This window comes from Physeter macrocephalus, chromosome 4 (genome assembly GCF_002837175.3).
Source record: "Physeter macrocephalus isolate SW-GA chromosome 4, ASM283717v5, whole genome shotgun sequence".
NCBI classification, from domain to species: Eukaryota; Metazoa; Chordata; class Mammalia; order Artiodactyla; family Physeteridae; genus Physeter; species Physeter macrocephalus.
Genome location: NC_041217.1, coordinates 51,145,399 through 51,158,362, shown reverse-complemented (window position 1 = coordinate 51,158,362; position 12,964 = coordinate 51,145,399). Strand labels below are relative to the sequence as shown.

Genomic DNA, 12,964 nt, shown 5'->3' with positions numbered 1-12,964 from the left:
TATAGGGTAAAATGGGATTAGTACGAATGGCTAATTATGCTTGAAGAAATAAGAAAGGCTTCTTAGAGAAAGTAAAAAACTGACTTAAAAAGAAGGAACAAGAGTTTGCAAGGTAAACAATGGGAAAAGAGGGCATTTGAGACGGAAGGAATTGCATGGTCAAAATAAATCATAAATGATAGTAAGTTATTTATTCCTCTATTCTAGCCTTTATCATATTGTATTGCAATCTGTTTACTTATCTGTTTAGAATATAGATTAAGGCCTCCTTGAGAACCAGAATTTTACTTTGTTTTTATTTCCTATAGCGTCTAGCATATAGTAAACATCTGATACATTTTTTCTCACTGAATGGATTAGTATTTTTTGGTAAGTATTTTCTCTAATTAAATTAGGTTGGGATTGGGTATATATTGTAATAGGTACACCTGAGTTGTTGTTTTGTTTTTCTTTTTAAAATAAACCCAAGGACTCTTTGTACATACTTTTTGGGGGTATACAATCTCTTCCCGGAGGAAAGTGTTTTCTCCTGCATTCTTATCAAAAAGACCCCAGTCCATCTTCAGATCCCAGATGAGGGTGTAACAGGAACTGATGATACAAAAGACGATCCACAGGTAAAAGAACACTATGGTGTCTGAGTGACCTCGTTCTGAAGAAAGCAAAGGGAAAGAGAAAATTACTAGATTCAGGTAAAATTCGTCATTAAATAAAACTAATTTAAAATTAGTTGGTTGGGGCTTCCCTGGTGGCGCGGTGGTTGTGCGTCCGCCTGCCGATGCAGGGGAACCGGGTTCGCGCCCCGGTCTGGGAGGATCCCACATGCCGCGGAGCGGCTGGGCCCGTGAGCCATGGCCGCTGAGCCTGCGCGTCCGGAGCCTGTGCTCCACGACGGGAGAGGCCACAGCAGAGGGAGGCCCGCATACCACACACAAAAAAAATAATAATAATAAAAAAATAAATAAATAAATAAATAAAATAAAATTAGTTGGTTTTAGATTCTTTCTCCAGCTCCATAAAGGAAATAAGATTTTAAAAGAAATCTCCTTAGTAGGATCACTGTCTAACAAAAGTTAAATAATAAATCTGATTCTTCTGAAGTTCAAATAATTATCAAACATTCACCAAATACACAAAATTTGTACAAATGTGCATTTAGAGTTTAGAGGCTTTATGCTGAAAACATAAAATTTCAAATAACTGCAATAGAGGTTTTGAATATTACAAAAGTTGTCATTTTAGTTTTTGCCATCAGGTGGCAGCTTAGGGTCAAAGATGAAAAAATTTATGAAACACCAGTAACAAGGAATGTGCTGCATTTGCTTTAAGAAATTCTTGGATTGTTTTTACTTTAGAACAACATTTCCTTCATATATGTAGATCTTAATACTTATTGTGAAAGCAATCAGATAATTTTAATTCTAGGTAAAATTCCAGAAAGCAACAGATTGATGAGGAATGTATCCTTAAGAACATGTATGAAAGCAAATTTCTCTCAAATCACAAAGCAAAGAATGATATGTTTGCTTCCTTTGGATGTTATTTAATGATACGAAGACTTAATGTGACTTTATGCTGGGAACACTATAATGTAACTTTGGGCTTTATGCTGAGAACACTATAAAGTGCACTAAATCAGAATAATAAAAATAATTTGCAAAGGTAGTTACACAACCTAGTCTTTTTCACTCTCAAGTGCTCTGTATATTCTCTATGAAACTTTTCTATGACAAGTTTGAAAGTCATCGTGATGTTCTTTGTATTCTCTGGGTGTAGGATATAGGTATATAACTACTACTAATATGGTCCTCAATCATCAGGAAAAAAAGGTGTCATCTAATTCAAAAAAAGTTTAAATTGTGGTTAGTTTCCCAAAGGCTTAGAAAGTAAAGGATGTATCGTGCATTATCCATTATCCTTCCTATTAATGTAAACAAGTACTGGGAATTTCCTGGTGGTCCAGTGGTTAGAACTTGGTGCTTTCACTGCTGGGGCCCGGGGGTTCAATCTCTGGTCGGGGAACTAAGATCCCTCAAGCCATGCAGTGCGGCCAAACAAACAAACAAGTGCTTACTAATCATTTTTAGATAGTAAAGTGTTAAGTACAGTATTATTCAAAGGCACCCTTTAGACATTTATAATCTAGTAAGTTGAAACAGCCATTTGTTATTGATGATAAATTTGAGCTCAAAATAAAATAAACAAAGGACTATGAGAACATCAAGGAGAATGGGACTGTTTCCAGCAGTAGGAAATAAGAGGAAGCAGCATTTGAGTTATTTCTAGAAGGATAAATAGTGTTGCAAAAGTCAGGCAGATGAGGCAAGGCTATTCAAGGCTAAAGGAAGATAATGAAAAGCCATGAGGGTGGGAAACTGCAAGGTATTTTTGAGAAGCTGCAAGTAATCTAAGTCTAGTGTGGGTGAAACACAGAGGATGTGAGGGAGTGGGTATGATTTGAAATGAAGCTGAAAAAGACATTTTGGGTCTGACTGTGGAATGCCTTCTTGGGCCTTAGGATTAGATCTGTATTTCAGAAAAATAATGGGTTGGCAGGATGCTTTCATCAGAATTACTTAGTTGGTTAAAAAAATACAGATATCTCTGAGCTCCAGTGTTGTGTTAGCATCAGTCTGTACCAGCTTTATGAACCAATTGTCAAATTTTCAAAAACTTTGCAAACTGGTTGTTAAACATAGTCATTATTAAAAATTAAATTACATAAACTTATAATTATCTATATTAAAAATAAAGGTAATGAAAACTCAAATTCATCACTTCCTAATTACTTTACTCAATTTTGATATTATTTATTCTTTTTTTTTTTTTTTTTTGGCGGTACGCGGGCCTCTCACTGTTGTGGCCTCTCCCGTTGCGGAGCACAGGCTCCGGACGCGCAGGCTCAGAGGCCATGGCTCACGGGCCCAGCCGCTCTGCGGCATGTGGGATCCTCCCGCACCGGGGCACGAACCCGTGTGCCCTGCACCGGCAGGCGGACTCTCAACCACTGCACCACCAGGGAAGGCCTATTCTTTTAGGTTATATATGTTTATTGTATCTATATAATGGAAACACTATACATCTTTTTCCAACATTCCATGTTAATCATCTTAGCAGCTTGAAATTGGCTATGGTAGCAGTCCGTATTTACACCATGGAAATCAGCAAACACTGCAAATCAGTGCTCCCATCCCCACTCCCACCCGAGAGCTAGTTTTTAAATATATACCAGCACACCACTGTTCACCTTCTTCTCCTGGAAAGTCAGTGGTAGGGAACAGAAACAAAAGTTTTAAAAATGGTCCACAATTGATTCTAATGAACAGCCAAGCTTGGATAGAAACATATTTTCAGGTTTGAACTATTTTCACAAAACTTTTCTTCATCAAGAGCAAATTGGGTTAATATTTATACTATAACATTGTGCCATATGAATTATCATTTAAAAGGTCTAACAAAATATTTACTTATTATCTAGGTTTAGTTGGATGTGTTCTAACATACCTGTTCACTTCATTCTATACACAGATATAGAATCTAGCTGAGTTGTATTGTTCAATAATTAGCATCATGGTTGCATTCAAAAAAATTCCATAACTCATCTACTAAGGTTTGCAAAGAATAAAGCAAATTTAGCAACATAATAAAATTCACTCTTGTCGTATTTTCAAAACAAGATCAACACAGAGATAAAGACCTAAAAGGAATTGATAATGAAACTAAAAGTAATGTGCTAATTTTGTTATTTCTTCTAGATTTTAAAACAAGTTCTATCCTCAGAATATAATTCTTAAAATGGGACAATGGGCTAAAATGCCTTCCTCTAAGCCCATATTATTTCTATGAAATTGCTATGAAACATACACAAGGACTTACTGACTTAAAAAAATATATTTTAACAGAATATTTTATAGTAAGTAATTTTTACCTTATGAACTTCTTCAATGATTAACATGCACCTGGTCTACATATGCTACATTTTGGTCTTTTTAAAATTACTACCCTACTTGATCATTTCCATCTCCCAAATGAGGAGTGCTTCTCCCTGAAATCATCTGCCTTCATTGGTATTCAGAGGTTGTATCGGGAAGATATTATCACTTTAGGCAAGCAATTACATCTAATTCTCTGTTGGCTAACTCTGGTAGCCCACTTTAGTAATGTTCAGAATCACAGAAAATCAAGTCATTGGTATTCTACACTAAGCTTCTATTACACACCGGCCATGTTAGAAGCATAATTAATACCACACAAATGTATGGTAATTGGTATCTAGTGAATCTAAAACAAACAAAATAAGCTTCCTAGAGTTTTGTACCCATTAACCATCATAGGAAGGATAAAGCAAAATAATATGTTGGGAAAAGTGCTGAGAGGAAAAACCAGAAAAATTACATATGGACATCATTGTGAGTCATATTTCAGGAAGGATATTTTAAATATGAAAAAGTGGCACTGTGTAAAAACAAAGTGAACAGTTTTCTTTCAACCAAAACCTTTCTACTCTGATAAGCGTTTACCAGGTTTTAATCTGAAATTAAATAAGGAAACAAATAAAATAGACAGGGGACACTGTTTTCAAAGCCCAAACCTATATAGGTAAGCTGAGTTATGAGTGAGTTTGGCTATCAATTTATCCTAGGACAGGCAAGACAGACGTTATATTCCCATTTTACAGTTAAGGAAGCTGAAGTTCAGTGAGACAGTCAGTAAGTGGAAAGATAACTGGATTTGAAGTCACAAGATCTGGGTTTGAATCCAGACTCTGCCTCTTTCCAACTCTGTGCTTATAGAAAATTCATAATCTTAAAATGATTGAGACAAAAATGGAAATCATTAGGCCTAAGGATAAATGAGGAAACTAGTAATAGGAATCTTTAACCAAGGAACTTTTTTTGTACTAGACAGCACTGTTTCTCTAAGTCCATCTCAACTTGAAATAATAGTTCCATAAAACTATTAAGTAACATAAAAAATATTTCTAAGGTATGTGGAAAACAGAATTTAAAAAGTATACACATATTATTATTTCAGACTGTATATAACTTTATGTTTATAGAAATACAGAGGTAGCTATCCCTGATGAGGAAAGTAAGATTATTAAAGGGATTCATTTTAACTTTACGTATTTATGTATTATTTGAATTTTGTTTTTACAGTGATATATACATATCCATGTTTTATTTGTATAATTAAACTAAAAGAAAAAGGAAGCAAGTGGGCTAAAGAAAACAGTTACCATCAGGGTGATGATATTTTATAAATGATTTAAACAAGAGTTTAATGTTGCTATATTGTTTTTATGATAAAAAGTACACAGGAATTCATTTATTCATTCAACAAATGCTTATTGAGTGTCTACTACTATAAGCTGTGTTATTTATTATATAGCTATAATACTTAAGATCATCTGCAAAGAAAAATCTGTTTACTTCTACATTCAACAAACATGTGCTGAATGTCTACCAGGTAACCAGGTATATTTTAGAGAACAGAAAGGTACTGAAGAACTATTAAGGACTAAGTGTGAAAGAGGAGAGATGTAAAATGAACAAAAGCACAATGTGAAAGTGCAACTGTGGAACTGTGCATACAGGAGGAATCAACAATAGGTTAGGCTTTCAGGACGGGAACAGCCAGGAAAGGCTTCCTGGAAGGGGTGCTACTTGAGCTGAGTCTTGAAAGTTAAGAGTCTTGAGTTAACCAGGTTTGTGAGGCAGAGAGAGCCATATCAAAGAATAGAAACCATTCATTCAACAAATGAACACCTACTTACTATATGCCAGATATTATTCTAGACACCAGGTACACAGTAGTGAATCTTCACCAATGGGCAAATTTCCTACCTTAATGAAGCTTACTACTTAGTTGGGGTAAACAATTATCAGATATACAAGTAAACAAGACAATTTCAGACAGTGAAAAGTGCCAAGAAGGAAAGAGAACATGGGGACTTCCCTGGTAGCGTAGTGGTTAAGAATCCACCTGCCAATGAAGGGGACATGGGTTCGAGCCCTGGTCTGGGAAGATCCCACATGCCGCACAGCAGCTAAGCCTGTGCACCACAACTACTGAGCCTGCGCTCTAGAGCCTGTGAGCCACAACTATTGAACCCATGTGCCACAACTACTGAAGCCTGTGTGCCTGTAGTCTGTGCTCTACAACAAGAGAAGACACCGCACACCGCAATGAAGAGTAGCCCCTGCTCGCCACAACTAGAGAAAGCATGCAAGCAGCAACAAAGACCCAGTGCAGCCAAAAATAAATAAATAAATAAATTACAAAAAGAAAAGAAAACAGAACATGGTGACATGATTGAGACTGGCAGAATTCCTTTAAATAGTGTTCAGGCAGAGAAGGTCTCTAAGTTGATATCTGAGAAATGAGAAGGAGCCAGCTACATGAAAAGCTGGAGGAAGACTTACATATATAATATTACATTTTCTAGTAACCATAATTTAAAAGGTAAAAAGAAACAGGTAAGATTAATTTTAATAATATATTTTGTTAATCTAATATATCTAAAATGTTATTTTAATGTATAATTAATGTATATAATAAATTATTATATAAAGTCATTGTGGCTATTAGAATAGAGACAGTGAGAAAAGGCAGAGTACTGTTTTGAGATACAGGAATGAGAAAAGGAAAGAGATTAGACCAGGTGGCTTACTGAGATAAGGAAAGCCTTTTTAAGGTGAGAGACTGTTGAGCATATATATAGGTTGAAGGGAAGGGGCCAGTAGTGACGAAGAGATTGAAGATTTAGGAACAAAAAGGGGTGACTGCCAGAGCAAGATCCTGAAAGAGACAGGAGGAAATGAGGTCAGAGCACGAAGGTGGGAAACCTTGTTCCCAAGTCTGGGAAAAATATGGTGAGAATGGATGTGGATTAAATAAGTATGTATATAGGTAGAAGATAGCTGAAGGAAAATGACTCCTGATAGGTTCAAGTTTTTCAGGGTATAGGAGACAAAGGTAGTCTGTAAAAGTAAAGAGGGAAAGACTGAGTTGGAGGTTTTGAGAAAAGCAATGAGAGTTATCATGAAAACCCTTTTCAAGTTAATACCCTTTTCTGAGATGACAAATATTTAATAATAAAAGTTAGCAAAGGACAAATTAACACATGTAAGTTTAGAAAGAGGGTAATATCTCCTTCCTATGATATTTTTTTATAAAACATTTTGTTTGTGCTTATACTGTCTTTTATTATGATATACACATACTTTTTCTCTCTTTCCTATAAGACTGTACCCTATCTAGCATTTTAAAAAGAATTTAACTTTACAATGGAGTAAACTGTATATGTGTTTGTATTTTCCATTAAATTGTAATGTCTTTTAGGGAAAGATCTCATGCCAGCATTTTTCCAAGGCCTATGTACTCCACTCCACACAGCAGGAACTCAATTAATTTTTGCCAAATTGAATTGAGGGCAAGTACTGTGTTTTACTCATTTTAAAACTTTCTGCACAATGCCTTACATTCCAACAAATACTTGGGGAAGGCAACATGGTTTCTGGCAGACTACACATACAATGTGTCCCTAAAAACTTGTATATAGCTGAATATGAAAAAGACAAGTAACAGATGTACATGTTATATGAGGATTTTGTTTCCTGAGAACTCAAAATAAGAAAATAAAACCCCTTATTATATCTTCCTTGTCTTTTAGACATAATATTTAATGACATTATTCCCAACATCTTATAGATATTTTTCGTTTTTACTCCTTACAACAGAACACAGATAATCTCTTCAAATCGAATGAGTGTTGGCAATGACGTTTAAACGTTGCTGCTTTCAGTATGCCTAATGATTTCCATCTTTGCTTTAATGGTATTAAATTCGAGACATTTCTTTTCAATAATGAAGTGTACTATCACATATAATTCCCACTCATTTTAATAAAAATGTACAAAACAGAACAAAATATTCAAATAATCACACAAATACACTAGTATTTGTGACAAAGAAGGTGATGCTGCCAAAGCTGTTAGTTGGCAGCTAGTGCTACCATGTGAAAGCAGGAAACATTCTGAATCCAAAGGATAACTAAAGATGTGTGTGACTATCTGCAAAGTCTTATACCATAATACCCAAAATGTCCAGCTTTCAACTGAAAATCACTAATCATACCAAGAACCAGGAAGATCTCAAACTGAGTGAAAAAAGTCCATTAGTAGATGCCAAAAATGAGATGAGAGCTGCTGGAATTATCTGATGAAAATGCTTTTATGAACAATTATGAAATGCTTGAAACAATGAAAAAATAGGAAGTCTCAGCAAAGAAATAGAAGACATAAAGAAAAACCACATGGAAATATTAGAACTGAAAAATATAATAACGAAAATAAAAAACTCAGTGAATGGTGTTAACAGCAGAATAGAGAAGACAGAGGAAATAGTCTGCAAACTGGAAAACAGGAGAATAGAAACTAACAAAGCTGAACAGTGGAATGAAAATATATTTAAAAAAAGAAAAAGAAGAAGAAAGAAAAGAAAAGAGATTCAGCGACCTCTGGAACCATAAAAATGATCTAACATTTGTGACATGGGAGCAGAGAAGGAAAGAATAGGGAGGGGCTGAAAATGTCTTACAGAAATAATGGCCAACAACTCCTCAAATTTGGTAAGAGACATAAACCTACAGATTCAAGAAGTTGAGCAAACCACAAATAAAATAAATCTAAAGCCAAAACACATTAAAATTAAACTTCTCAAAACTAAAGACAAAGATAAAAACCTTGAAAGCAGTCAAGAAAAACCCAATACCTTAACGGCCAAGGTTAAGACAATATGACTGACAGTGGATTTCTCATCAGAAATCTTCTGAAAGGCCAGACGAAAGTAGCACAAAATTTATCAAGAGCTGGAAAAAAAAGAACTATAAACCCAGATTTTTATACTCAATGTATACAAATTCTTATACTCAATATCCTTCAGGAAATGAAGGGGAAATCAAGACATTCTCAGATAAATGAAAACTAACAGAATATATTAGCAGATCTACCCTGAAAGAATTGTTGAATTCTCTAAACAGAAAGAAAATAATAAAAGAAGGAACCTTAGAACTTCAAGAAGGAAGAAAGAACCAAGTAAGCAAAAATATGGGTAAATATGATAGGCTGTACTTTTCCTCTTGAGTTTTCCAAAGTTTGCTTGACAGCTGAAGCAAAAATTATAACACTGTCTGATATGGTGCTAAATGTATGGAGGAAATATTTAAGACCATTACATTATAAATGGGGGAGGGTAAAGAGATGTAAAGGGAGGTAAGGTTTCTATAAGTCACTCAAAATGGTAAAATGATGACTCTAGGACACTGTGACAAGTTATGTATATACAATGTAATACTGAGAACTACTAAAAAACCTATACAAAGAGAGACACTCAAAAATGTTATAGATAAATCAAAATGGAATTTTAAAATATTCAAGTAAATACAGAGAAATAAAAAGCAGGGAGCGCAGAAGACCAAAAAAGAAAATGGCATACTTATATTTAAGTTCTAACATATCAATAATTACATTAAATGTCAATGGTGTAAATGTATCACTTAAAAGAGATTGGCAGAGGGGATTAAAAACTATGACCCAATTACATCCTATCTACAAGCACTCACTCCAAATATAATATAACTACATTGAAGGTAAAAGTATGGAAAGATATGCATCATGTAAACAATAATCAAAGGAAAGCAGGGGTGGCTATTTTACTATCAAATAAAGTAGATTTCAGAGCAAAGAAAATTAGTATAAACAGACAGGGGCATTATATAAGTACATTAGAGTCAATCCATGAAGAAGATGTAGCAATCCTCACTGTGTCTACATCAAACAACCAGAGTAGCAAAATACATGAAGCAAAAGCTGATAAAATTGAAAAGAAAAATAGACAAGTCCACAATTATAGAGATTTCAACTCTCCTTCTCAACAACTAATGGAACAAGTAGACAGAAAATAAGCAACAATATAGAATTCAACAACATCATTAACTAATAGGATCTAATAAACACTCCACCCTACAACAGCAGAACATACATTCTTTTCAAGTGCCCAATGAACATATAGCAACATAGGCCAAAAAAACTCAATAACAGAAAAATCTTCAAACACTTGGAAACTAAACAACACACTACTAAATAATTCATGGATCAAAGACAAAGTCTCAAGGGAAATTTAAAGAATACACTGAACTAAATGAAAATGAAAATGTAACATATCAAAATTTTGGGATTTGGCTAAAGCAGTGCTGAGAGGAAAATGCATAGCATTATATATATAATTATACATACAATTGCATACATTAGAAAAAGAGAAAAAAAATCAAATAAATAATCTAAGAACCCACCTCAAGAATCTAGAAAAAGAAAAGCAAAATAAATCCAAAGCAAGCAGAAGGAAGGAAATAATGAAGATAAACACAGAAATCAATGAAATTGAAATGAAAAATAGAGGAAAAAATCAATGAAACAAAAAGCCGATTCCTTGAAAAGATCAATAAAATGACAAACCTCTAGTATAGCTGAGAAAGAAAAGAGAAAAGAGAGAAAACACAAATTACCAGTATAAGGAATGAAACGGGATTATCACTACCAACTCTAAAGACATCAAAAGGATAATAAGGGAATACTATATTTAACTCTACACCCATAAATCTTCACAACTTAGATGACAAGGACCAAATTCCTCAAAAAACAAAGACTATTACAACTCACTGAACATGAAATATATAATTTGAATAGTCTTATAATTAATAAGGAAACTGAATTTGCATTTAAAAACTACCCCAGAATATATCTCCAGGCCCAGATTGTTTCACTGGAGAATTCTACCAAGCTGTTAAAGAAGAAAACGTCCACAAATTAGGAGAAGAAACAAAACATCTCTATTTATTTTATGAAATAAGTTTTACACCTATGCCAAAACCAAAGATAGTACACAAAAAGAGAAGTACAGACCAATATCCCTTATGAACACAGACACAAAAATACTTAACAAGATATCGGCAAATAGAATTCAGCAACATATAAGAAGAATTATACACCATGACCAAGTGGGGTTTATTCCAGATATGCTACGCTATTTCGATATTCAAAACTCAATGATGTAATTCACCATTTTAATGAGTTTAAACTTAGAGAAAAAATGACGGGATCATATCAAAAGATCTAGGTAGATCATCTGAAAAATATCCAACACTCATTCATGATTAAAAACAAAATCTCTCAGAAAAAATAGGAATAGAGAGGAACTTCTTCAACTTGATAAAGCTTCCTCAACAAAAACCCTACAGCATTAGGTGAGGAAATTTTATTCATTATACTTAATGGTAAAAAACTGAATGCTTCCCCCCTAAGATTAGAAACAAGGCAAGGATATCTGCTCTTACCATTATTACTCAACATAGTACTGGAAGCTCAAGCCAGTGCAATAAGGTAAAGGAAAAAAAAAAATGAAAAGAAGCAAAAGGCACAGAGATTGGAAAGGAAGAAATAAAACTGTCCCTTTTTGCAGATGGCACTATTGCCTATGTGGATAATCACAAGGAACGTATGATGGGATTATCCAATGCTGTATACATGAAACATTGTAAATCAACTATACTTCAATTAAAAAAAAAAAAGATATGTGGTGTTCATCTATGCATGCCTAGCATCTAGCACAGCCTGACACATTTCAGATATTTTGTAAATGTTTGTTCAATAAAATAGATGTGACAGATGTAATGAACAAGGCAATTCAATTACTAAATTGTACTTATATTCAACTTATCATTTGTATAGATCCTTATTTACTGGATTTTCAATAACAAAATGATCTCTTCAGTGATTTTTATTAAAGATTGACTTCTGCCCTTTCTCACTCCTTTAGTAATATAACTAAATAATAATAATTCTGGAATGGATAAAATTATGTGTTTTTGCCTCCTCTCCTGCAAAAAGACACAGTGTCATTTCTTTAACTAAATGGAATGCTATTGACCAAAATTATTTTACAAAGAAATACAAGGATCCTAAAAGTTTTTGACACCGTTTCAAGTGCTTACTTTATGAAGCTGTAAAAAAAGCTTCAGGTACTACATTCATAAGGGTAGAAACTTTTTTCTTAGTTAAACTGAAAAAAATTAAGCCACAGACACAAGCTAAAATTATAGCCAATTAAAAATGGAAATAAGATTGTGTAAGATTTAACACAGCAAGATCCTTTTTGACCCACCTCCTAGAGAAATGGAAATAAAAACTAAAATAAACAAATGGGACATAATGAAACTTAAAAGCTTTTGCACAGCAAAGGAAACCATAAACAAGACGAAAAGACAACGCTCAGAATGGGAGAAAACATTTGCAAATGAAGCAACTGACAAAGGATTAATCTCCAAAATTTACAAACAACTCAATATCAAAAAAACAAACAGGGCTTCCCTGGTGGCACAGTGGTTGAGAGTCCACCTGCTGATGCAGGGGACACAGGTTCGTGCCCCGGTCCGGGAAGATCCCACATGCCGCGGAGTGGCTAGGCCCGTGAGCCATGGCCGCTAAGCCTGCACGTCGGAGCCTGTGCTCCGCAACAGGAGAGGCCACAACAGTGAGAGGCCCACGTACCACAAAACAAAAACAAAAACAAAAAACAACCCAATCCAAAAATGGGCAGAAGACCTAAATAGACATTTCCTCAAAGATATACAGATTGCCAACAAACATATGAAAGAATGTTCAACATCACTAATCATTACAGAAATGCAAATCAAAACTACAATGAGGTATCACCTCACTCCAGTCAGAATGGCCATCATCAAAAAATCTACAAACAATAAATGCTGGAGAGGGTGTGGAGAAAAGGGCACCCTCTTGCACTGTTGGTAGGAATGTAAATTGATACAGCCACTATGGAGAACTGTATGGAGGTTCCTTAAAAAACTAAAAATAGAACTACCATACGACCCAGCAATCCCACTACT

At 34.5% G+C, this 12,964-nt stretch overlaps 1 protein-coding gene across 2 annotated transcripts in view; it reads right to left on the bottom strand.

Annotated features, from left to right (window-relative positions):
* XPR1 (xenotropic and polytropic retrovirus receptor 1) overlaps window positions 1-12,964 on the bottom strand; it is a 217,494-nt gene that overhangs the window by 19,165 nt on the left and 185,365 nt on the right. For both annotated transcript variants that reach the window (XM_055084191.1, XM_055084192.1), the window contains exon 12: window positions 486-652. In XM_055084191.1, coding sequence (XP_054940166.1) covers window positions 486-652 — 167 coding nt within the window. The remainder of the gene's footprint in view (window positions 1-485; window positions 653-12,964) is intronic.